General features: G+C 47.0%; 1 protein-coding gene and 1 non-coding gene across 4 annotated transcripts in view; both read right to left on the bottom strand.

Annotated features, from left to right (window-relative positions):
• The window catches only part of ZFR (zinc finger RNA binding protein), a 339,213-nt gene that overhangs the window by 300,596 nt on the left and 13,209 nt on the right, over positions 1 to 25,408 (bottom strand). For all 3 annotated transcript variants that reach the window (XM_033933312.1, XM_033933330.1, XM_033933320.1), the window contains exons 3-5: positions 14,960 to 15,041; positions 9,881 to 10,163; positions 5,998 to 6,151 (exon numbers count right to left, since the gene is read on the bottom strand). In XM_033933312.1, the coding sequence (XP_033789203.1) occupies positions 5,998 to 6,151; positions 9,881 to 10,163; positions 14,960 to 15,041 (519 nt within the window). The remainder of the gene's footprint in view (positions 1 to 5,997; positions 6,152 to 9,880; positions 10,164 to 14,959; positions 15,042 to 25,408) is intronic.
• Positions 10,259 to 10,395, bottom strand: LOC117352825. Its single transcript, XR_004537877.1, has one exon. It is a non-coding gene; the product is annotated as a small nucleolar RNA SNORA66 (small nucleolar RNA).

Raw genomic sequence — 25,408 nt, 5'->3', positions numbered from 1 at the left:
TTAAACCCCAGTACCGTTCGCTGCCCTATAACGTCCTCTGGAAGTGCATTCCAGGTGTCCACTACACGTTGGGTAAAGAAGAACTTCCTAGCATTCGTTTTGAATCTGTCCCCTTTCAACTTTTCCGAATGCCCTCTTGTTTTTTTATGTTCTGAAAGTTTGAAGAATCTGTCCCTCTCTACTCTCTCTATGCCCTTCATGATCTTGTAAGTCTCTATCATATCCCCTCTAAGTCTTCTCTTCTCCAGGGAAAAGAGACCCAGTTTCTCCAATCTCTCAGCGTATGAAAGGTTTTCCATCCCCTTAATCAGTCGTGTCGCTCTCCTCTGAACTCTCTCGAGTAACACCATATCCTTCTTAAGGTATGGTGACCAATACTGGACGCAGTACTCAAGATGCGGACGCACCATTGCCCGGTACAGCGGCAGGATAACTTCTTTCGTTCTTGTTGTAATACCCTTCTTGATTATCCCCAGCATTTTATTCGCTCTCTTGGCGGCCGCTGCGCACTGTGCCGTCGGCTTCATTGTCATGTCCACCATTACCCCCAAGTCCCTTTCTTGGGTACTCTCATTCAATAACATCCCTCCCATCGTATAGCTGTGCCTCGGGTTTCTGATTCCCACATGCAATACTTTACATTATGAGAAATTAATGTGATAAAGGGAGGGAAAAGGGTTCATAATTAAATAATACAGTGGTGCCTCACACAACGAACTTAATTCGTTCCAGGAGCAAGTTTGTTATGAGAAAAGTTCGTTATGTGAAACGCGTTTTCCCATAACAATACATGTTAAAAAAAATAATTCGTTCCGTAGCATAAAATATGCTAAGATGACATAAAAAAAGATAAATTTTTGGTTATTTTTATTTAGATACATCTAAAAACATAATTGTTTTTTAAAACAACACACATTTTTTAAATTTAAAGACAGACTAAGTAGAGTCTAATTTTACAGTGAGAGAGGGCAGAGTCTCAGCGGCAAAAACTGGGACTTAACTGTTCATTTTTTTTTTTTTTCTACCGTGTTTCCCCGATGATAAGGCAGGGCCATCAAATAAGACAGCCCCCCCTTTTTAGAAAAAAAATGTAAAATAAGGCACCCCCCCGCAAATAAGCCACCCACCGATACCTGCGCTTACCCGAATCCGGTGGTACGGTGGGTGACTCCGTGTGGTCCCTGGCACCCCCGACATGATCGGGGCAAGAGGGAGCTCAAGCCCTCTTGCCCCCCCGACACGATCGGGGCAAGAGGGAGCTCAAGCCCTCTTGCCCCCCCGACTCCCCGACACGATCGGGGCAAAAGGGAGCTCAAGCCCTCTTGCCCCCCCGACTCCCCGTCACGATCGGGGCAAAAGGGAGCCCAAGCCCTCTTGCCCCGCCGATTCCCCAACTCCCCGACAATATCGGGCCAGGAGGGAGCCCAAGTCCTCCTGGCCACGGCGACCCCCTAACCCCACCCTGCACTACATTACGGGCAGGAGGGATCCCAGGCCCTCCTGCCCTCGACGCAAACCCCCCCTCCCCCCAACGACCGCCCCCCCCAAGAACCTCCGACCGCCCCCCCAGCCGACCCGCGACCCCCCTGGCCGACCCCCACGACACCCCCAACCCCCTTCCCCGTACCTTTCTGTAGATGGCCGGACAGACGGGAGCCAAACCCGCCTGTCCGGCAGGCAGCCAACGACGGAATGAGGCCGGATTGGCCCATCCGTCCCAAAGCTCCGCCTACTGGTGGGGCCTAAGGCGCCTGGGCCAATCAGAATAGGCCCGGGAGCCTTAGGCCCATTATTTTTAAATTTTAAACAGTATGTCCATTTTTATTGTATTGTATCTCGCTTAGTAAATTTGAATAAGAGATTTATCAAATCAAAATAAAACTTGAAACTTTTTTTTTTTTTCCATTATATTTTTATTTTCAAATTTCATAAAAAGTGTACAGAATAATAAAATACATTTGATATATGCATAGTATCACTTTTATATCTATCACATTGTATGTCTGAATTTGATTTTCCCCTTCACCCTCCCCCCACCCCTTCACCACTTTAATATAATATTTTCAAATTTTATAAAAATATATAACATAATAGAATACAATTAATACTTATTCATTAACATATTTATATCTAAAACAATATATTCTAGATAAATTTTATTCATTTTCCCTCCCCCCACCCTTCTATTATCCCTTAATCATTTGTTACATTTTGTATCATATATTATAATATATTATATTTAAATTGTTTTCCTTACCCCCCCTATATGTGTGTCATAAGAAAATCTCTAAAAGAAGAAAGGAAGAAAAAGTATTCTATTATTTAATCATTACAAAACTTGAAACTTGATTGTCTGTGAGTGAAAGATGTTTACCTCGAAGAAGATTTTAGGGACATTTGGAGCATTGAGATTAAGCATCAAATTACTGCGTCTCAATGGCCATGAATTTGGTCTTGGAGGATGAGTTGTACAATGTCAGCATCTATGAGACAAACTTGGTTTTTTCTGTTACACCGAACTTCCTGGACCCCTGTTCGTTTACAAAAATTAGATAGCTCTAAGTCTAATAAATGTTGGCATTGTCATCTCAAAGCAGGGACTTTAGATCATTTATTATTCTACTGTTCATTCATTTTGGCTTTTTGGAGATCAATTTGGGGGCCAAATAAATTGTTTGTTAGAAAATCTTGTGGCTCTATCCTATGATACTATTTTATTTGAAATGTCAATGAGGAAAAAAAGTCAAATTTCTGCAAATAATAATAAATTATTACTTATTATGACAGGAGTTGCCATTCAGCAGATTACGTTTAATTTGAAAAACTGGAATAGATTAAATTACAGTTTTTGGTGGAATTCACTATGTCATATGTATAAGATGGAAAGAATGTTAGCATTGCAGAAAGGACAAGCTTCCAGTGCAGGTGATCGAGGCACGTAGCATCCCAGACTTCAAGAATAAATGGGATACCTATGTGGGATCCCTACGAGGGTCATGCCAAGGGATAAGGTCACTAGGGTATAGACTTGAAAGAGCGGGTCAGTAGAGTGGAAGTATAATTACAATTATACTTAAGGGGGTCAGTAGACTTAAAGGGGTGGGTCAATAGTGTGGGCAGACTTGATGGGCTTATCTGCCATCATCTTTCTATGTTTCTAGGAAATTTTAATAAATTTCAGGAGGTTTGGAGACCATTAATAGAATATTGTAATAAATGAATAATTATTTTTCCTAAGCTGATATAATTGTACAGGGAAGGGGGGGTGGGAGGAAGTTTAATTATAAATTGATGGGTTGGATTAATAAAGAACAATATATATATGCAATCACATGTGTAAGAATAGGGTTGGGAGGGAGGGATTTATTTTTAATTGTAAAACTACTAAGAATAGATACTCAAGTGATATTGTATAAGTTTAACTGTTAATATTTGTTGCACTTCTTGTTAGATAAAAAAATGAATAAAGAATATTAAAAAAGAAAAGAACAAGACTTAGACTTTTTCTTATTTAAAGTCTTCCACGTCTGTTCATGTTGAACTAGCCTTTGTGTAGCCACCTCCATAGGCTTGTCAAAAAGTTCCTTCCCCAAAACATGGAACATTGGCCAGTCTATTTTGTAGACTGATGTCCATATTCAAGAGTCTGAGCCAAGCTAGGCGTCTCATAGCCACTGATAAAGCAGACACTCTAGAACAGTGTTCTTCAACCACCGGTACACGGTGCGATCGATGCGGCGTTATCTTTGAGCCAGCTCCCTCTTCTTAACTGATTCAGTGCACAAAGCCACAGGCAGTGGCTCCTATGGGCATCCTGCACCTAAACCGGAAGCCTTCTCTCTGACGTTGCAACATCAGAGGGAAGGCTTCCAGATGAGGCATGGGACGTGCAAGATGCAATTAGTACTATTATGGGGGCGGGATCTGGGGGTGGAGATTGGGTAGAGATGGGCGGATCTGGCCCACAACTTAGCCCAGGGTTCTTCAACTGCCAGTCCACGGACCGATGCCGGTCCACAGAATAATTATTTTATTTCTGCCGATCCATAGGTGTTAAAAAGGTTGAAAAACACTGCTCTAGAAGACATTTGAAAAATATCCAAGGTTGCTGAATCGATGAGTCCCATTTTTTCAGCAAATCGGGCAGCACTAGTGTCAGGGATGGAGTCAGGGAGCATCATTCACCGCATACTTTATGGAAACTCTGCGGCCTCACTCATCCAGCTCTTCTCAATAGCATGGTCTACTTCCCACAGAACCCTCAACCGGATGCTACTAAACCTCCCATCCACTAAAGATCTTCACTATAAACAAGTTTTCCACTCCATGCTTACCTTTCTAGGAGTCAAAACTTGGAATAGCCTTACAGAAAGGACCAGAACTGAACCTTGCCACATCATCTTCTGAAGAAAACTGAAAACCCATCTGTTCGATACTTAATCTCCTTTACCCTCTCCTCTCTCCCTTTCCCCTTCCTCTCCTCTTTTTCTCTCCCCTTCATCTCCCTCCTACCTATCCACCTCCTCTCTCTCCCTCCTCTTTCTTTCCCCACTTACCTCTCTTCACAATCGCCTTGAGCCTATATAGGTATGAGCGTCGCACAAATAGAAGATTAGATTAGATTTGGGGGGGGGGCGCTTCGGAGGTCAATCTTAAGTTTCAAGTTTATTATAAAATTTGATTAATCGCTTATTCAAAATTCTAAGCGATGAACAAATCAATAAAATTACAAAATAGGGGGGACAAACAAAAGTAACAAAAAACTAAACCTTACAAAACATATTGAAGACTAACTTAAACATAATAACACGTGAGGAAAGGATGGGGACAGAAATACAATTTGGTTGATAGAAGAAAAGACACTTATGGTTGAAAACAATAGGAAGGGAAAGAATCTCAAGGAAGTTATGCAAATAAAAATGAAGCTCCTAGACAGTCCTTTTAGTCATTAAATGCGCCTATAAAAGAAAGCTTTTAAGTTTGCTCTTAAATTTATCCAAATTTTTCTCCTCTCTTAAGTAAATAGGGAGGGAATTCCATGTTTGAGGAGCTGTAACGGAAAAGATGAAGTGCCGTCATGTATTAATAATTTTAAGTGAGGGGATGACTGATAAGTGTTGGTCATTGGACCTCAGTAATCTGGATGAAGTATAAAGAATCAATGATTTGTACATGAAAGCCGGAGTTTTGTATATCAGAGATTTGAAGGTAAGCAAACTTAATTTGTACATTATGCGATGTGCGATAGGAAGCCAGTGTGCTTTTTTAAGAAGAGGGGTCACGTGATCGAATTTCTTAGTTTTCATTATAAGTTTGATTGATGCGTTCTGGATGATCTGTAAACGTCTGATTTCCTTTTGTGCTATTCCCTTGAATAGGGCATTGCAATAATTGATTTTTGAAATAACCAAGGAATGGATTAATATGTTAAGAGTCCTTGGACATAAAAATTTTGATATTGAACAGATTTGATGAAGTCTGTAAAAAGTTGATTTGACAATGTTACTAATATGATCATGGTAGGTTAATTTATCATCGAAGATAACCCCCAAGATCTTAATTCTACTTATCAACTGTAGAGAGATACCTTAATAGAAATGGGAAAAATAAGTTTGAGATTGTCTTTTCAAGGAAAGAACATAACATTTGATTTATTAATATTAAGAGCTAATCTGTTGATATCCAGCCACTGGTGAATCTGTTCAAGTTTCTTATTAATTGTTAATGTTTCGAGAGAACTGTTGGGCTTATTTTTGCTAATGTTTCGAGAGAACTAGGGCTTATTTTTGGGGTAGGGCTTATTATATTAGGAGCATCTTTAAAAATCATGCTAGGGCTTATTTTCAGGGAAACAAGGTAGTAATTGAAATCACCCATTATTATACTGTGTGTCCAATTTGTCAGCTTTCCTAATTTCTGTGAACATTTCTTCATCTTTACTTAATAGACACATATTCTGACATTTTTCAGGTTAATAGGAAAATTAATGCAACTCACCTGTCTGGTAGTAGGATTCTGCCACAGAAGGCTGCGGCTGTGCTGCAGCAGCAGCAGCAGCTACAGCTGCTGCAGTAGCAGTGGGTTGCTGATAGTACTGCTTGTTGTCATAGGCCACAGCTGGGGCAGTGGATCTGACATAGGAGTAGGAATCCTTCAAAGAAAGAGAAATAAAAACCTCATATAAAACTTTTTATAGAGGAGACAATCAAACCTCTGTTAACATAAATAGAGTTAAAAACACTTTTCTTTGTGTAGCAGCATGTGGAGGATTTCCACACACAGGTAATAGGTAAAAGAGACCGTTACACACCAATAAAAGTTCAATTCATGGGCCCCAAAACTACAATTTAGAAGGAGCCCACAGAGTCAAGTATTTTTTTTTTTTTTTGGGGGGGGGGGGCATTTTCGAAGATCTGAGAGCAGCTGCAAACAGGCCCCCTTCTCTCTGCACCATAGGGACTAGAGAATGACACGGGGAAAAAATCTGTCCCCGTCACTGCACCGTCCAAGGCCTACCATCCTCTGCACCGCCCCATCACCGTCACCGCTATCCCTTTCACCGCCTCGTCACCGCCACTGCCATCCCATTCACCGCCCCGTCACCATCCCCGCAGCATCCATATAAGCCTTAGTACTGCAATATTTAGCTTATTCCTTTCTTATAAATCAAAGTTCCTGCTGCTGAACTAGAGAAAGAGATGTTCAGCTGGTAGGGCTTTGTTTATAAATTTTTATCAACACAACTAATATACTACTTTATCCTAAAGCAAAAAATAAATAAATATATATAATTTTTTTTCTACCTTTGTTGTCTGGTTTCTGCTTTCCACATCTTCTCATTCAATTCCTTCCATCCACTGTGTGTCTTCTCTCTGCGTCTTCCATTTGCTGTTACTGTGCCTCTCCCTTCACCCCCTCCCACAATTGGTCTAGCACCCATCTTCTTCCCTCTGCTCCCCCATAGTCTGGCATCTGTCTTCTTCTTCCCTTCCAGCGTCTTCTCCCCACTCTGCCTTCCACATTTCCAAGGAAGAAAAACTTTTCCCTTTCACCTCCTCCTTCCTTGTGTGAGCCGGAACACGCAGTCCCCGCAGCCCCCACCCGCACGCCGGCTCGATCGTTTAACCAGCTTCCTCTCTCCAGCTCTCCTTAGTTTGCTGGCTTTCTTTTTCGGCAACCTGCACGCTTTCAAAGAGCCGCGCATGCGCTGCTGCTCAAAGTTCAATCTTCTGCTCTGCTGCAACTTCCTGTTTCCGGTTGGGTCAGAGCAGAAGATTGAATACTGAGCAGCCGCGCATGCGCGGCTCTTTTGAAAGCGTTCCGGTCGCCGAAAAAGAAAGCCGGAAAACTAAGGTGAGGTGGAGAGAGGAAGCTGGTTAAACGATCGAGCCGGCGTGCAGGTGGGGGCTTCGGGGACCGCACGATCCTTTATGCCTCACTGCGGTGACAAGACCATTCACCGCTCCACGGGGCGGTGATGGCCTTGTCCCCGTCCCCGCAGAGGCTGCTAATTATCATTCCCCGTTTTTGGCGGGTTACCCGCGACTATAAGCGGTAGCCGCGGGTAAACCGCCACCGTGTCATTCTCTAGTTTGAACCCACAACCCCGGGGTGCTGATGCTGTAGCTTTAACCACTGTGCCACACTCTCCCCTCTGTCCAGTCTGTTGTTCCCATTTCAGTGGCTCTCTGCTAGGCTAGGCTCTCAGCCAGACACTGCTAGGCTGCAAGTTCTCTGAATAAGTTCAGTGCAGTGTTTGTTAAAATCCATACAACTCCCCCAATTCTCCAGCTCTAATAGAGTTCCTTTAAGTTTCTTGCTGGCTGAAAATCCCCACTTGAGATTGTTACCATAAGGTGAGAAGTAGGGAGTTATGCGGGGACTGAAATCCCACCCGTCCCCGTGAGGAATCCCTCCGTCCCTGCGAGGAATCCCCTCCATCCCCACCCGTCCCTAGAAACTTCAGAAAGTTATTACATTTAATTATGCTACTAAATTAAAGGCTCTGGTAGAGACCCATTTACAAATAAGCAAAGACTTTATTAATTTGGAAATATTAATTGGGAAGAATACATACTTTGTAAATGGGTTTCTACCAGAGCCTCTAATGTAAATATAAAATATAAAAACTCAGCTGATGAGAACCCCCAAGCTGTCAGCTGAGGACTTCCTTTGCAGTTGGCCGGGGGTCCCTTATGCCAAGTTTAGCAGGCAGCAGTATCGTGTCTGAGTCACAGATGCTGGCACCTCAGTGGCTCATGGGTGTTGCCAGCGACTGCTGTGCTTGGTGGAAGGGAGTTCTGGCCGTCTCTAGAGGAGGTCCTCTGCTAGCGGTGCTTGGGGATCCCCACCAGTCACAGCAAGGGTCAGCAAGTACTTCAACACTGTAGAAATAAAACCAGAAATGCATTTCCTTTTCTTTTGAACATAATACAAAGACATCTGCTATATACATTTCCCAAAGCTAACATATTTTAGTCAATAAATTCTATTTTTTATCTTTGTTGTCTGGAGACTTATTTTTCCATAAAGTTGGTCCCAGTTTCTTTTTTCCGCTTTCCCATTTTCTGTAAATTCTACTGTTGCTGTCCGTTGGTTCCTCCTACCATGGTCCAGCATTTACCCCTTTCTCATCTTTCGCCCCTGCCCACCAGCCCCATGCCCAACATTTCTCCTTCTATCACCCCTCTCCAGCACCATGCCACATCTTTCCCTCCATTCCCTTCACCACTATGTCCAACATTCCTCCCTCTTGCATTCATGTCAATCTGTCCCACTGTTCCCTTTCCACCACAATATTTCTCTCTCTCTTCTGTACCTCACTCCCTCCCTATGACCAAAAAATCTCCTTTCTTCCATTCCCCATGTACACAATCATCTCTTTCTTTCTCACTGACACACCCACGCCAAATTCTCCCTTTCTATTTCCTTCCACACTTCAGCATCTCTTTCCCTCCCTTCCTCTCTCCCAAGTTCATGCCTTGTGTCCAAAAACGCACTCCTTTCCCACTTTTGAGTTCCGCGTTTGCCTCCCATGTTCAGCCTCCTTCTGTCCCGCATTTGCCTCCCACGTTCGACCCCTTCTGTGTCCTGCGTTTGCCTCCCACGTTCGTGTCCAGCCCTCATCTGCCAGCAACCTTATCAACAACTTTCTAATCCAAATGGAGCTCTGGGAGGTAGCTGGAGCCGCGAGGTTCGTCTTCTATTTCCTGCCTGCCCTGCAGCAACACACATAGCCGACTGGAAGTCTTCCCCGATGAGAGCGCTGACATCGGAGGGAGGGACGGCTTCGCTTAAGCCCTCCCTCCAACGTCAGCGCTGACATTGGGGAAGATTTCTGGCCGGCTATGTGTGCTGCTACAGGGCAGGTAGGAAAAGAAGACGAGCCTCGCGGCTCGAGTTGCATCGAACCCCGCAGGATACCCGAGACCATGAGGGGCGTCCCCACAGGATCTCCGCATCTGAAGGGGGAACCCGCGGGTCCTGCGGGATTCCCATCGTCCCCGTGCAGCTCTCTAGTGAGAACTCAGAAATCTGAGCTATACCCTGGCTCCAAAGTAAATTATTTTCTCTTAAAGTTCTACTGATTGCAGCCCAAACTGTCTAAGGCACCCCTCACTTCAAATGAAGTCCAATTTCCAACTGGCTCAGAAGCTATTCCATTGATCAGCTCAGGTGATGCACAGTTAAGCCACCATCCACCTCCCAGAAAAAGAGAAAAAACTGCAAATTCTATTGCTCCTTAGTATCCTTAATGGACAAATTACTGCTTCTGTCTCCATTTGCTAATTAAAAGACATAAGTCACAGGATTTCAACTAGTCTAGAATGGATGCTAAAGGAAAATTGTAAATACCATAGATACTGCCAAACATAGATACCTGGTAGGTCTGAGTAGTCACTGGAGGAGGAGGCGGTGGTGCTTCCTGTGCCCTCTGGGTATATGCATAATCTGTTGCTGTATGAGCTGTTGGATAACCTCCATAGGCTGCAGCTGTAGCAGCAGCTGCAACAGCTACTGGAGCAGGTCTGGCAACAGCAACTGTGGCAGCTGCAGGAGCATAAGCAGCAGTTACAGTGTGGGCAGCTACAGGAGCTTGATGTACAGTGTAGCTAGCAACTGTAGTTGGGTGCGAATAGGCTACTCCTGAGGCCGGCTGTTGGCTAGAGAGAGAAAGAGAGAAGAGTGATATCATTAACTACTATACTACACAAGGCTTCTTCAAACTACTTATTTCAATTACTTATTAACATATTAGTTTTGTCATGGTACAGAAATTGTTACCCTGGTAATCGGAGCTCCAAGGCTGAACTATTTCTATTACCATGTTTACTTTAGCAAACTTGTTCCCCTTGTTTCTGCAACAACATACAGAATCAGTGATCTAGTTTGCAAGCATACCACAAAAGAAGTTTTACATTAACTAATTTTAATCTAATTACCATATTTTTTGCTCCATAAGACACACTTTTTCCACCCCAAAAGGGCTTACCGGTCTGTAATTTCCCAGATCTCCCCTGGAGCCCTTTTAAAAAATTGATGTAACATTGGCATCTGGAAGACGATGAATGACGCCGAGAAGATGGGACCGGTGTTTTGAAGACCAATGCTTTGATGCAGGATTGAGAGTCCTTGTGGCGCACCGATGGAGCATCGACGGCACTGGAGGTCCTGGCAGTGTTGGTTCAGGTAGGGCCAGTACCGGAGGAGTCAGTGTCAGAAGTAATTGAAACTGGTCTGCGACCTCCTCTCGAAGCAAAGCATCAAGCTTCTGCCTCAAAGTAAGCACCGGTACATGTGCGACAAGTTCCAAAGAGGATGACTCCAATGACAAAGCACCCCTTGACAACGAAACTAGTCACTGCAGATATTTATGCTTGGTCAGCATAAATTGACTCGATGTCTTCATGACCTGCGACCCTGTCTGGGAAGGTAATGGTTTCTTAGCTGGCTTACCCGAGGGAGCAACATTGGAATCGATGCTGGTGCCTCTGGCAGTGTCGACTTCGACGTCGGGGACTTCAATGTAGACTGTGTCGTTGGCACATCCCCATCCATGCTGACACCAAAGTTTCTTGCTGAAGAATGAGATTTTTTTATGGTGCGCTTCTGAAGCAAAAAACGCGTACAAGATTGAACTCGCAGCAGCTAAGAGGGTCCGTCAAAGAAAGTGCAAGAACACTTTTTGAAACCCGTCAGCGGGTGTGACATCGACGGGAACACGCTTCAGCCAAATTGAACTCAATGGCTGAGGCGTGACTAAAGGCCCCACCAGGAAAAAACCCACGGACGGCTAAAAAAGGTGGGAAAAAAACCCAAGCTCTCGGGGGGGGGGGAGAGGGGGTTTAAACGAGAAAGAAAATAAGAATACAAAAAAGCGCGAGAGCAGGAAGGCAAGCAACAAAAAAATGAAGACCGTTAAGAAATGTGACTTCAATGCTCTGCAGGAAAAAACGTAACTGAGAAGCAACGCGCCTATGTCGGGTGGGAAGGGACTCACATGTGTGGTGCGGGCTATCGCGAACTTTCTAAATTTGTTAAAGTGGCGATGCACTTTTAAAGTGCCCGCACTGGAGCTCTGTGGATGATGTCGCCCACATGTGAGAATATGCTGCCTGCTTGTCCTGGGATAATGAATGCAATACTCAAGATAGTCACACCACAGAGCAATACAGAGGCATTATAACAGTCTTAGTGTTGTTAACCATCCCTTTTCTAAAAATTCCTAGCATTGTTTGCTTTATTGGTCGCCACCGCCACCACACATTGGGTGGAAAGTTTCAGTGTAATGTCTACAATAACACCTAGATCTTTTCTTGGTCACTGACCCACAAGGTGGTCCCAAGCATCTGGTAACTATGATTTAGGTTATTCTTCCCTATGGGCATTACTTTGTATTTGTCCACATTAAATTTCATCTGCCATTTGGACACCCAGTCTTCCAATTTCATAAGGTTTTCCTGCAATTTTTCATAATCTGCATACATTTTAACAACTTTGAATGGTTTAGTGCAGCGGTATCAAACACGCGGACCCCCAGGGACTATTTTGCGGCCCGCAATCTGTTCTCGACTAAAGCAGGGTTCTCCAATCTACTTCCCTTCCAACTGCCCTCCCCCAAGCCACTACCACGGGGAACAGGCCGCACCGAGGTCTTAACTCTCCCTGTTTATCTTCTCCAGCTCGGAGCCAACCAATTCTCGCCACTCGACGTCAATTCTAACGTCGGGGAGGAAGTTCCGGGCCAGCCAATCGCTGGCTACTGTACCGTGTTCCTAAATGGACTCACTGCAAAAAACCTCCCATTGACTACATCGAATACATAATGCCACCATCTGACTCCTGAAGAATCTACACATACGAGACCTGATCATCCTGGTGCTGCCGATCAACAAACAATGTATATTCAAAGGCCTAGTAATGGCCTACAAATTCTTCCAAGACATAGAATTGGCCTATATAGCCTCCAAACTTCTGCCCCGAATTGCAAGAAGAAAAGCGATTACATTTCGCTGGCAAAAAGAAAAGCAATTTAATGAGACCTCAGCATGTGCCCTCTGCCTTGAGAATGCCCCCAAAATTTATTTACTCGCGCTACCCCTGGAATAAGCTACCTACTCGCATAAGATCATTAGGTCTACTGAACTTCAGGAAGGCAATAAAAACTCGCCTCTTCCTTGACCCTCTACGAGAGTGCACCAATCCAAATTCCCCAAACCTTCTGATCAAGTGCTCTGACCCTCCACTGTCTCAAATCTCAAACGCTATATACTTTGTCCTATACCTGACCATTCCATGTTTTCTCATACCATACTCTTCCACATTCTGTCATACTGTTTGCCATCCTTGTCCTATTATATATACATTATATTTACCATACTATGTTTGCCATGCTACGATCTCTCATGCCATGTTTGCCACGTCTTCCATGCTATTCCATCATGCATGCTGACCTTACCATTTTTGTCAAGTCATGTCATACTATGTTAGCCATGCTTCGTAATTATTTTGTTTGCTGTGCTTTATTTAGCCATACTACGCTCACCATGCTATATTTTGCTGTATTACATTTGCCATGCTGTCTCATCACACCATGTTTTGTCACATTATGTTTTGCTATGTTCTATTAACTATGTTTTTGCCATCACTGTCAGACAATGTTTGACATGCTCATCTACCATACCATGTCAGTGTGGCACAGGGGTTAAAGCTACAACCTCAGTATCCTGAAGCTGAGGATTCAAACCCACACTCCTCCCTGTGACCCTGGGCAAGTCACTTGGTCACCCATTTTCCCTTAACTGAATAAATCTGTCTATCATGTCAAGCTCACAATCTAGGTAAACTGTTCTGAGCTCCTCTGAGAGAACGGTATAGAAAATTGAATGAATGAATAAAATATGTGTTTACTTTTTTATTTCTTTACTGTCTTTTTTGTTACTTGTATTTTCTTGTGATATGCAGTGTAATAAAACATTGAAATTGGGTTTTTTTTCAAATTCTTTATTCATTTTTCCATCTTACATCAAGAACACAATATTACATCATTTAAACCTTGTAAACATCACTTGTATTTCTTCTAACATCATCTTAAAAACATAAATTTATATACCCTCCCCACCCACCCTTCCCCCAAATATTTTAATCAAAAATATCATATAAATATTATATTCTTATCTATTGATCAAACCTTTAATATAAACTTTACACCCTCCCCCCTATGTATAAGTGTACTTTCAGAGGAAAATGGTGTCTAATCATTGCAATAATTTGTCAATGGCCCCCAAATCTTTTTAAAATTATTGTAATTCCCTTTTTGTATGGTAATTGTTCTTTCCATTTTGTAAATGTGGCACAACGAATTCCACCAGAAGGTATAGTTAAGTCTACTGTAATTTTTCCAATTACTGGTGATATGTTGTATGGCGACTCCTGTCATGATCAATAAACGTTTATTGTTGCTTGATGAAATTTGACTCTTTGTTCTCATTGACATACCAAACAAAATTGTATCATATGATAATGCTACATGGTTTTCTAGTAAACAATTAATTTGAGACTAAATTGATTTCCAAAAGGCCATGATACAGGGACAATAGAATATTAAGTGATCTAAAGTCCCTGCTTCCAGATTACAATGCCAGCATCTATTAGACTTAGAGCTATCTAACTTTTGTAATCTAACTGGTGTCCAAAATGCTCTATGTAAAAGGAAAAATCAAGTTTGTCTCATAGATGTGGACACCGTACATTTCATTCTCCAAGACCAAATTCGTGGCCATTAAGAAGCAGTAATTTGATGCTTTATCTCAATGCTCCAAATGTCCCTAAGTTCATTTTTAGGTTTTTTATTTACAAATCCATTTATCAATTTATACCACTGTGTGGCCTAGTGTCCCAAGAAGTCCACCTGAAAGCATAAGAACTCCAGACTATACTGATTATTGAGATTTTTCCATTCAGGGAACCCCTCCTAAATAGCCTGCCTCGGTTACAACCATCTAAAACTTTGTGATTTATTAAGACCATATTTATGTTGCAACTGTGAAAAGTCAAGCAGTTTACCATTTGAAATAACATTGCCTAAAATCTGTATACCTGCTATAATCCAATGCTTCCAGATAACCTTAAATCCGCCAATTTGAATCTTGGAGTTTAACCATATAGTTTGATTTGTTGATTTATAGATTGGAATAGGCGTTAAATTACTAACATATCTGAGAGTTTTCCATGTATCCATAAATATTCTATTATCTTTATACAATCTAGGCATTTTAATACTAAGAAAATTGTAATAAAAAAAAGACCTTGCAAAAACTAAACATGCTTCTTAGATCATTTCTTTCACTTTCTAAACTCTTTAAATAGTGAGTAGCCATCCACATTAACTGAAATAGATACCACAGTCCTTCTAGCTACTACACAAAGATCTATCAACTGAAAATTGAAAGTACTTTACCTATACTGAGCAGCACCACCATGGGTAAATCCAAAGTAGTTGCCAGTAGCCATTTTGGCCTCTTCACCAAGCCGGCTTGGCACTGCAGTTTTGTTCATTAAGAAGGAAAAAAAAGAAACCATATAATGTGTTAAAAACTTCCTACTGGACAGTAATTTTTTACAAATAAACCACCTATCAGAGATTATGTATGAATCATATACCATGAACAAAATAATAACTCCAGTTTAAATATGCGCTAGTGGCAAAAAATGCTCAAAGCCCCCTAAACAACATCAAATACCAAACTACATCATAATGTAGCAAAATGTAGTGGAAAAGTGTGAAAACGCCTCTGGAGCTAAGCAAGGGAGCTTAAATTGTTCTTTAACTCCACTGCAGCTTTCTATCATCGGCGAAAGCCCCTATGTTATGCTTTATATAGTACAGTGGTGCCTCACACAACGAACTTAATTCGTTCCAGGAGCAAGTTTGTTATGCGAAAAGTTCGTTATGTGAAACGCGTTTTCCCATAACAATACATGTTAAAAAAAATAATTCGTTCTGTAGCATAAAATATGCTAAGATGACATAAAAAAAGATAAATTTTTGGTTATTATTTTTATTTAGATACATCTAAAAACATAATTGTTTTTTAAAACAACACACATTTTTTAAATTTAAAGACAGACTAAGTAGAGTCTAATTTTACAGTGAGAGAGGGCAGAGTCTCAGCGGCAAAAACTGGGACTTAACTGTTCATTTTTTTTTTTTTTCCTACCGTTTCCCCGATGATAAGGCAGGGCCATCAAATAAGACAGCCCCCCCTTTTTAGAAAAAAATGTAAAATAAGGCACCCCCCCGCAAATAAGCCACCCACCGATACCTGCGCTTACCCAAATCGGGTGGTACGGTGGGTGACTCCGTGTGGTCCCTGGCACCCCCGACACTATCGGGGCAAGAGGGAGCTCAAGCCCTCTTGCCCCCCCGACTCCCCGACACGATCGGGGCAAGAGGGAGCTCAAGCCCTCTTGCCCCCCCGACTCCCCGACACGATCGGGGCAAAAGGGAGCCCAAGCCCTCTTGCCCCGCCGATTCCCCAACTCCCCGACAATATCGGGCCAGGAGGGAGCCCAAGTCCTCCTGGCCACGGCGACCCCCTAACCCCACCCTGCACTACATTACGGGCAGGAGGGATCCCAGGCCCTCCTGCCCTCGACGCAAACCCCCCCTCCCCCCAACGACCGCCCCCCCCAAGAACCTCCGACCGCCCCCCCAGCCGACCCGCGACCCCCCTGGCCGACCCCCACGACACCCCCAACCCCCTTCCCCGTACCTTTCTGTAGTTGGCCGGACAGACGGGAGCCAAACCCGCCTGTCCGGCAGGCAGCCAACGACGGAATGAGGCCGGATTGGCCCATCCGTCCCAAAGCTCCGCCTACTGGTGGGGCCTAAGGCGCCTGGGCCAATCAGAATAGGCCCGGGAGCCTTAGGTCCCTCCTGGGGGCAGGGCCTGAGGCACATGGTCGGGTTGGGCCCATGTGCCTCAGGCCCCGCCCCCAGGAGGGACCTAAGGCTCCCGGGCCTATTCTGATTGGCCCAGGCGCCTTAGGCCCCACCAGTAGGCGGAGCTTTGGGACGGATGGGCCAATCCGGCCTCATTCCGTCGTTGGCTGCCTGCCGGACAGGCGGGTTTGGCTCCCGTCTGTCCGGCCAACTACAGAAAGGTACGGGGAAGGGGGTTGGGGGTGTCGTGGGGGTCGGCCAGAGGGGCGGTCGTTGGGGGGAGGGGGGGTTTGCGTCGAGGGCAGGAGGGCCTGGGATCCCTCCTGCCCGTAATGTAGTGCAGGGTGGGGTTAGGGGGTCGCCGTGGCCAGGAGGACTTGGGCTCCCTCCTGGCCCGATATTGTCGGGGAGTTGGGGAATCGGCGGGGCAAGAGGGCTTGGGCTCCTTTTTGCCCCGATCGTGTGGGGAGTCGGGGGGGCAAGAGGGAGCCAGGCGGAGAGAGGGCAGTTAAGCGCAGTGCCTGCGCGGAAGGATGCAGCTCGGGCGACTTCGTTGTGTGAAACGAAGTTCGTTGTACGAATCAAGACATAAAGTTCGTTGTGCGCAGCGTGCGCTGTGCGAGGCGTCCGTTGTGTGAGGCACCACTGTACTAGTCTTTAAGCCCGTTACATTAACGGGTGCTAGAATAGAGAGTCTGTCTGTCTGTGTTTCTTTATCTCTCTCTCCTTGGCTGCTGTCTGTGTCCTTCTGTCTCCCCCCCAAGCAAAGCTGTCTGCCCCCAGCACACACCTTCCACCCAAAGCAGCCCCCTTTCCCTCTCCCTATCTCTCCATGGCCCCTTCTGTCTCTCCCCAGCACACCCCTCCCCCCTCTCCATGGCCCCTTCTGACTTCCCCTAGCACACCCCTCTCCCAAAGCAGCCCCCTTTCCTTCTCCCTGTCTCTCCATGGCCCCTTCTGTCTTCCCCCCAGAGTAAAACTGTCTGTCCCCAGCACACCTCCCCCCCAAAGCAGCCCCCTTTCCCTCTCCCTCTGGCCCCCTGAATTAATCCCCCTGCTTACCTGGCCTGCTCCTCTTCAAAGCAGGCCGCGATCGTGGTGGCCGGCCCCAGCGAACTTCGCAGGCCGCTCCCCAACCCGGAAGCACGCTCCCCCCGACGCGATCCCGTGCGTCAGAGGGAGCGTGCCACCGAGGCCGGAAAGCGGTCCGCGAGGCCTGCCAAAGCCGGCCACGATCGCAGGCTGCCCCGAAGAGGAGGATCAGCGGCAGCGGCAGCAACAGCAGCGGTGAGCGAGGGCGGGAGGTATGGTCCAGCTTGGTGAGGTGAGGGCAGGAGGTCTGCTGAGCTTCCTTCGGGTTGGTGAGGGCGGGAGGAGGGGCGTGGGCCAGAGTGATCATTGGCCGGGTTCTAAAATGGAACACGGCCACGGATCACACACCACGGCCGCAGTAATCACGCTTTTTTAAAAGCGCATGCGCCACTAACCTTTTATTATATAGGACTAGTGTTTTAGCCCGTTACATTAACGGGTGCTAGTAAAGCCTCTTTCCCTCACATGTCCCCTATTTTCAGCTCCAGCTCTAAACCCATTTTTACCCCCTCAGCCCTCTTCTCCCATCTGTTCCCTTTCAGCCCAAGCCCCCTTTTCTCACCAGCAGCATTTCCCTCCCCACTCCACTTCCTGTACAGTAGCATCTCTTCCCTGCTCCCCCTGTCCCTCTTCCCTGCTCTGCCAAAAAACAGAAATGTGCAGCCACCCCTGGATAAGACGATTAACATACCTTTTGTAAAAGAGACTTCCACATTGCTGCTAATATTCAGATGCCTGAGCTCTTGAGAGGACAGAGAGCACAGTTACTTACCGTAACAGGTGTTATCCAGGGACAGCAGGCAGATATTCTTTACGCATGGGTGACGTCACCGACGGAGCCCTCGGTACGGACCTTTTTAACTAGAAAGTTCTAGTTGGCCGCACCGCGCGTGCGCGAGTGCCTTCCCGCCCGACGGAGGAGTGCGTGGTCCCCAGTTAAGATAAGCCAGCTAAGAAGCCAACCCGGGGAGGAGGGTGGGACGTAAGAATATCTGTCTGCTGTCCCTGGATAACACCTGTTACGGTAAGTAACTGTGCTTTATCCCAGGACAAGCAGGCAGCATATTCTTTACGCATGGGTGACCTCCAAGCTAACAGAGAGGGAGGAGGGATGGTTGGCCATTAGGAAAATAAATTCTGAAGTACAGATTGGCCGAAGTGCCCATCCCGTCTGGAGAAAGTATCCAGACAGTAGTGAGTAGTGAATGTGTGAACTGAGGACCAGGTGGCAGCTTTGCAGATTTCCTCGATGGGTGTGGAACGGAGGAAAGCAACAGAAGCGGCCATAGCTCTCACCCTGTGGGCAGTGACAGCACCGTCCAGTGACAGACCGGCCCGAGCATAACAGAACGCGATGCAAGCTGCAAGCCTGTTGGATAGCGTCCGTTTAGAGACCGGTTGACCTAGACGATTAGGGTCGAAGGTCAGGAAGAGCTGAGGGGACAAGCGGTGAGCCCTTGTACGATCAAGATAGTAAGCCAGGGCACGCTTGCAATCAAGACTGTGTAATGCCTGTTCCCCAGGATGCGAATGAGGTTTCGGGAAAAAGACAGGCAACACAATGGACTGGTTGAGGTGAAAAGCCGAGACTACCTTGGGAAGGAATTTTGGATGGGTACGCAGAACCACCTTGTCATGGTGAAAAACAGTGAACGGTGGGTCGGCGACCAGTGCATGCATCTCACTAACCCTCCTGGCAGAGGTGATGGCAATGAGGAAAAGCACCTTCCATGTTAGAAGTTTGAGCGAAGTTGTGGCAAGAGGCTCAAAAGGAGGTTTCATGAGGGCTGATAAAACCACATTCAGGTCCCAGACGACCGGAGGAGGCTTTAGAGGTGGTTTGACATTGAAGAGGCCCCTCATGAATCGGGAAACCAGAGGATGAGCCGTGAGAGGTTTTCCGAGGATAGGCTCATGAAACGCAGTGATGGCACTGAGGTGGACTCTGATTGAGGTAGACTTGAGGCCCGCATTGGACAGGGAGAGCAAGTAGTCCAGGACAGTTTCCACCGCTAAAGAGGTGGGGTTGTGATGATGACGGAGGCACCAAGAGGAGAACCTGGTCCACTTCTGATGGTAACATTGGAGGGTGGCCGGTTTCCTGGAGGCGTCCAAAATGAGACGGACAGGTTGAGATAGATTTCCTGGAGAGGTCAGCCCGAGAGAAACCAAGCTGTCAGGTGGAGCGAAGACAGATTGGGATGCAGCAGAGACTGACGTTGTTGCGTAAGTAGAGTAGGAAACAGAGGAAGAGGAATGGGCTCCCTGACGCTGAGCTGAAGCAGGAGAGGAAACCAGTGTTGGCGAGGCCACCGAGGAGCGATGAGAATCATGGTGGCCCTGTCCCTGCGGAGTTTGGATAAAGTCCGCAACATCAGAGGTAGTGGAGGAAAGGCATAGAGGAACCGATCCGTCCAGTTGAGCAGGAATGCATCCGGGGCCAGACGGTGAGGAGAGAAGAGTCTGGAGCAGAACTGGGGCAGCTGATGGTTGTGAGGAGCTGCAAATAGGTCCACCTGCGGAGTGCCCCAGCGAGCAAAGATGGAGTGGAGCGTGGGAGGATACAAAGTCCACTCGTGAGGTTGAAGGATGCGGCTGAGATTGTCGGACAGGGAGTTCTGTTCGCCCTGGATATAGACAGCCCTGAGGAAGAGACTGCGGGCCGTGGCCCAGGTCCAAATGCGGAGAGCCTCCTGACAAAGGAGGCGAGACCCGGTGCCGCCTTGCTTGTTTATGTAGTACATGGCGACTTGATTGTCTGTGCACAGGAGAAGAACCTGAGAGCAGAGAAGGTGCTGGAAGGCATTGAGAGCGTAGAACATGGCTCTCAGTTCTAGGAAATTGATGTGATGTAGACGCTCCTGCGGGGTCCAAAGACCTTGGGTGCGTAGATCTCCCAGGTGAGCTCCCCATGCATAAGGGGAGGCATCCGTGGTGATGATCATGGAATGAGGGGGCAGATGAAAAAGAAGGCCCCTGGAAAGATTTGAGGAGTTCAACCACCATTGTAGAGATCGCTGAAGAGATGATGTCACAGAGATGGGATGAGAAAGAAGATTCGAGGTCTGTGACCACTGGTTGGCCAGAGTCCATTGAGGTGTCCTGAAGTGGAGTCGCGCCAGGGGAAGCACATGCACCGTCGAGGCCATGTGGCCCAGGAGGACCATCATCTGTCTGGCAGAAATGGAGTGATGAAGGAGCACCTGACGACAAAGGTGGAGCAGAGTCCGTTGACGGTCGGAGGGGAGAAACGCCCTCATTAGTGTGGTGTCAAGAACTGCTCCAATGAACTGAAGGCGCTGTGTGGGAAGCAGATGCGACTTGGGGTAGTTGATCTCGAACCCCAGGAGATGGAGGAGAGAGATGGTATGATGAGTGGCTTGTAGCACAAGTGGAGACGTAGGTGCTTTCACTAACCAATCGTCCAAGTAGGGAAACACCTGGAGGTTGTGAGACCTGAGGAAGGCCGCCACCACAATAAGGCATTTGGTGAACACCCTGGGTGATGAAGCGAGGCCAAAAGGTAGCACTTTGTACTGATAATGGCGGTGGTGCACCTGGAATCGCAGGTAGCGACGTGAAGTCAGATTGATTGGGATGTGAGTGTAGGCCTCTTTGAGGTCCAGGGAACATAGCCAGTCGTGCTGAGAGAGAAGAGGGTAAAGCGTGGCAAGGGAGAGCATTCTGAACTTCTCCTTGACTAGACACTTGTTGAGGTCCCTGAGATCGAGAATGGGACGGAGGTCTCCTGTCTTCTTGGGAACTAGGAAGTAGCGGGAGTAGAATCCCCGACCTCTTTGTTCCGGAGGCACTTCTTCGATGGCATTGAGAAGAAGGAGGGATTGGACCTCCCTCAGGAGGAGGGGGGTTTGAGTTGAATGAGAAGCAGACTCTACGGGAGGATTGTCTGGTGGAAGAGTCTGGAAGTTGAGAGAGTAGCCGTGGTGGATGATGTTGAGGACCCACTGGTCCGATGTGATGACCTCCCAACGGCTGATGAAGATGTGGAGCCTGCCTCCGATTGGCTGAGGAAGAGGCAATGAAGGTGGAAGACTGGCTATGCCCTGGAGAGAAGAGTCAAAAGGGCTGAGATGGTTTGGCAGGAGGAAGAGGCTTGGCAGGTTGATTGGACTGGGCACGAGCCTGGGTGTGCTGGTGTTGACGGGGCCGCCTAGGTTGCTGTGAAGGTGGATTGAGCGGCCTAGCGGAGAACCTGCGCTGATATGAGGCCTGTGGTCTGTAAGGACGAGCAGGTGGAGCCTTTTTCTTAGGTTTTATGAGAGTGTCCCATCTGGTCTCATGGGCTGAGAGTTTCTGCGTGGTGGTATCCAGGGACTCTCCAAATAATTCATCCCCAAGACAGGGGGCGTTGGCTAGTCGGTCTTGATGGTTGATGTCCAAATCAGAGACCCTGAGCCAGGCCAGGCGGCGCATAGCCACAGCAATGGCAGATGCACGGGAGGTGAGCTCAAAAGAATCATAGATAGAGCGCACCATAAATTTTCTCAGTTGGAGCAGGCTGGAGATATGCTGCTGGAATAGTGGAACCTTGTGTTCCGGCAGGTACTTCTGCATGGCGGAGAGTTGGAGGACCAGATGTTTCAAGTAGAATGAAAAATGGAATGAGTAGTTGTTTGCCCTGTTTGCAAGCATGGCATTCTGGTAGAGTCGCTTGCCAAACTTGTCCATTGTTTTGCCCTCTCTGCCAGGAGGGGTGGAGGCATAAACACTAGAGCCCTGAGTCTTTTTTAAGGTGGACTCCACCAGGAGAGATTCATGGGGCAGCTGGGGTTTATCAAATCCCGGGATTGGTATAACCCTGTAGAGGCTATCCAGTTTACGGGGGGCCCCAGGGACAGTAAGTGGGTTCTCCCAATTTTTATAAAAAGTTTCCCGTAGGATGTCATGTACGGGCAACTTTAGGAACTCTTTGGGAGGTTGATCAAAATCTAATGCCTCCAGGAAAGCTTGTGACTTCTTAGAGTCAGACTCTAGAGGCAAAGATAAAGCCCCCGACAACTCCCTGAGGAATTTAGAAAAAGAAGATTGCTCAGGCTTAGATGCGGTATCGGGGGCCGAAGGCTCTTCGTCCGACGACGATGCATCCTCCTCGGTACCGGGAGGGGATTCTTCCCATAGGTCCGGGTCTCTAACATCGGTGTGCGCGTGTCGAGAGACCGGAGTGGAAGGCTCGGTATGGTGAGTTTTAGACAGAGACTTGCCCGAGCGTACCGAGACGGTACCGGGGGATGAAGACCTGTGTCTGTCTCGGTCCCGGGAAGAACGGTGCCGGTCAGGGTCACGGGAAGACCAGTGCCCTGTCCGGTCCCGAGGAGGATCGGCCGTCGCCACGGCGAGACTCTCGGCATGGGTATGGAGATGTGACGCCGAGAGAATAGGCATGGAGGAGTCCAAAGGTACCGATGGAGTGGATACCGGTTGGACGGTGTGGGGCTCGGGCTGGTCTGGTACCGAAAGCAGCGGTGCCAAGATAGAGGGTAAGAGCTGCTGAAGTTGCTGTTGTAGTTGTTCATGCAACTTGTCTTGGAGGATGGCCGCGATGCGGTCATCCAGGGGTGGCACCGGAACCACTTTTTTCTGTTTTGGTTCCATGGGTGCCGCTCTACGCCCCGGCGATGACGAGGCCGATGACGAGGCACTCACCGATATCGGGGCGGAGCGTTTTTTGGGTCGGCGTGGAGCCGAAAGGACCGGTGTCGCCACCGAGGTGGGCGGGTGCTCAAGGGTGGAAGGCTTCTTAGCCGGCTTACCTGGCGCCGGTGGCGCCGATGACGGATCAGGCGGTGTCGAAGTGGTCGGTGCCGATTTCGACGGTGCCGCAGGTGAAGAAGTCGAGTCCATAGCCGGGCCGGTGCCGAAAAGTAGACTTTGCTGGATTTGACGATTCTTCAAAGTGCGTTTTTTAAGAGTGGCACAGCGGGTGCAGGAGTCCGCCCGATGCTCTGGTCCCAAACACTGTAAACACCAATTGTGTGGGTCAGTGAGGGAGATCGGGCGTGCACACCGCTGGCACTTCTTAAAACCCGGCTGCGGGGGCATGAATGGGAACACGGCCTCCGCAAAATCGAACCCCGAGGCCTGGATAGTGATAACAGGCCCCGCCGGGGCAGGAACGAAAAATAAGGGAAAAAATAAAATTGTTTTTTTTTTTTTTTTTTAAACTGAAAGAAAAAAGCACCCGAAGGTGAATAAAATGAAAAAATAACGCGAGCGGGAAGGCAAAAATAGAATTTCAACGGAGTTGAAAAAAACACACGTCTTCTTCGCTCCGCGGAAACGAAGAAACTGGGGACCACGCACTCCTCCGTCGGGTGGGAAGGCACTCGCGCACGCGCGGTGCGGCCAACTAGAACTTTCTAGTTAAAAAGGTCCGTACCGAGGGCTCCGTCGGTGACGTCACCCATGCGTAAAGAATATGCTGCCTGCTTGTCCTGGGATAACATGGCTTACTTGTGTTTTCTTTTAAGATTTTTCACTCCTTCATAACTCTATTGCAGTGACCTAACTTTATATATTAGGATAGCATACATGTATATATTCTTTTGGCCGCAGAGAAATTGCTTGTTACTGCATAGATTAATCTCAGGCTCCCTCGGTTCTGAGAACAGAACTTCTAGCATAACATAAATGAAAAAAAAAAAAAAAGATCAGTGCTGGGTGTTTACTATGAAAACACCCTGAAGAGATTCCTCCATTTTTAAAATGCCGACATGTTTCCATGTCTAGATTTCAACAGTTTTGCTTTCAGGGCACCAAAGTCTAATTGCACTGGGTTTGTCTTGTCTCTAGGCTGGGTTGTGCTGTTGAATCACTGCTAATATTCAGATGCCATCTCTCTGTCTTGCAGCGAGCTTGCTGGCTCCGGCTAGACAAAGTTCATTTTTTAGTTCAAAGCTGACGCTGCGTCTCCTCTTTCGATCCCCGCCAGAGTCGGAAGTCTTCTCCGACTCTGGTGAGGTTTGATAGAGGAGCCGCAGCGGCGGCTTTGAACTAAAAAATGAACTTTGTCTGGCCGGAGCCGGCAAACCCACTGCGAGAGAGAGATGCGTGGTAAGCACGCAAGCGCATTCTGCCAGCCACGGAACTATAGATCAGGCAACACGGCAGTAAGAGTGCGCATGCGCGCTTAGCGTTTTATTATATTAGATTGCCAAAAAAATAGCAGCACTTATCTTTGTGTAAAGTGACTGCTGCTTTCTTCTCTAAGCTTTGACTGTTTTAGAGAAGAAAGCAGCAGTCACCTTTACACGAAGAAAGGCTGCCTGCTTGATCTGGGATAAAGCAAGATTCAGGTGAAAAAGCGTAGACATAGCTAAAGCAGATCAGATAATGCCGTCTGGGGATCACATTGTTCTTAAACCAGACTCAGGAGCTATAGACGGAATGGAAAAGGTGCAGGAGAATGGTCTAGGACCGAAACTTGAAAAGTGGAAAATCCAAATGGAGCTCAACTTCAGCCTTAAAGAGGCAGACAGAAGCCTGCTGAAAATGTGAAGAAGGATCAGCACCACTAAATCCAGATGCTCAGGGAGGCTGAGACCAGTCTCAGCAAAGGCATCAGCTGGATCCAAATTAAATACAGTGGTAGGAGACAGAAGAAACATAAAATCTGCATAGAAACTATTGCAAACGAAATCTGGCATGGCCAGATAAGAGAGCTCCTGAAAGGAAGCTTCGCCACAGAGGCCATAGACCGAAAAGGCACCGAAACGGCCACCAGCTGCATCAAACTAGCGAGGCTCGAGGATATGCTGTTCATAGGAGCCGATTAAATCCAGTGATAATTCCCACTCCGCAACCTTGGCAGGGCACTGTTGAGGTACATGCAGCGCGTCAAGAGAGTCTCCAGAC

The sequence above is a fragment of the Geotrypetes seraphini genome, chromosome 1, assembly GCF_902459505.1.
Source record: "Geotrypetes seraphini chromosome 1, aGeoSer1.1, whole genome shotgun sequence".
Lineage (NCBI taxonomy): Eukaryota > Metazoa > Chordata > Amphibia > Gymnophiona > Dermophiidae > Geotrypetes > Geotrypetes seraphini.
The sequence above is the reverse complement of the archived record's forward strand: the minus strand, read 5'-3'. Positions and strand labels throughout refer to the sequence as shown.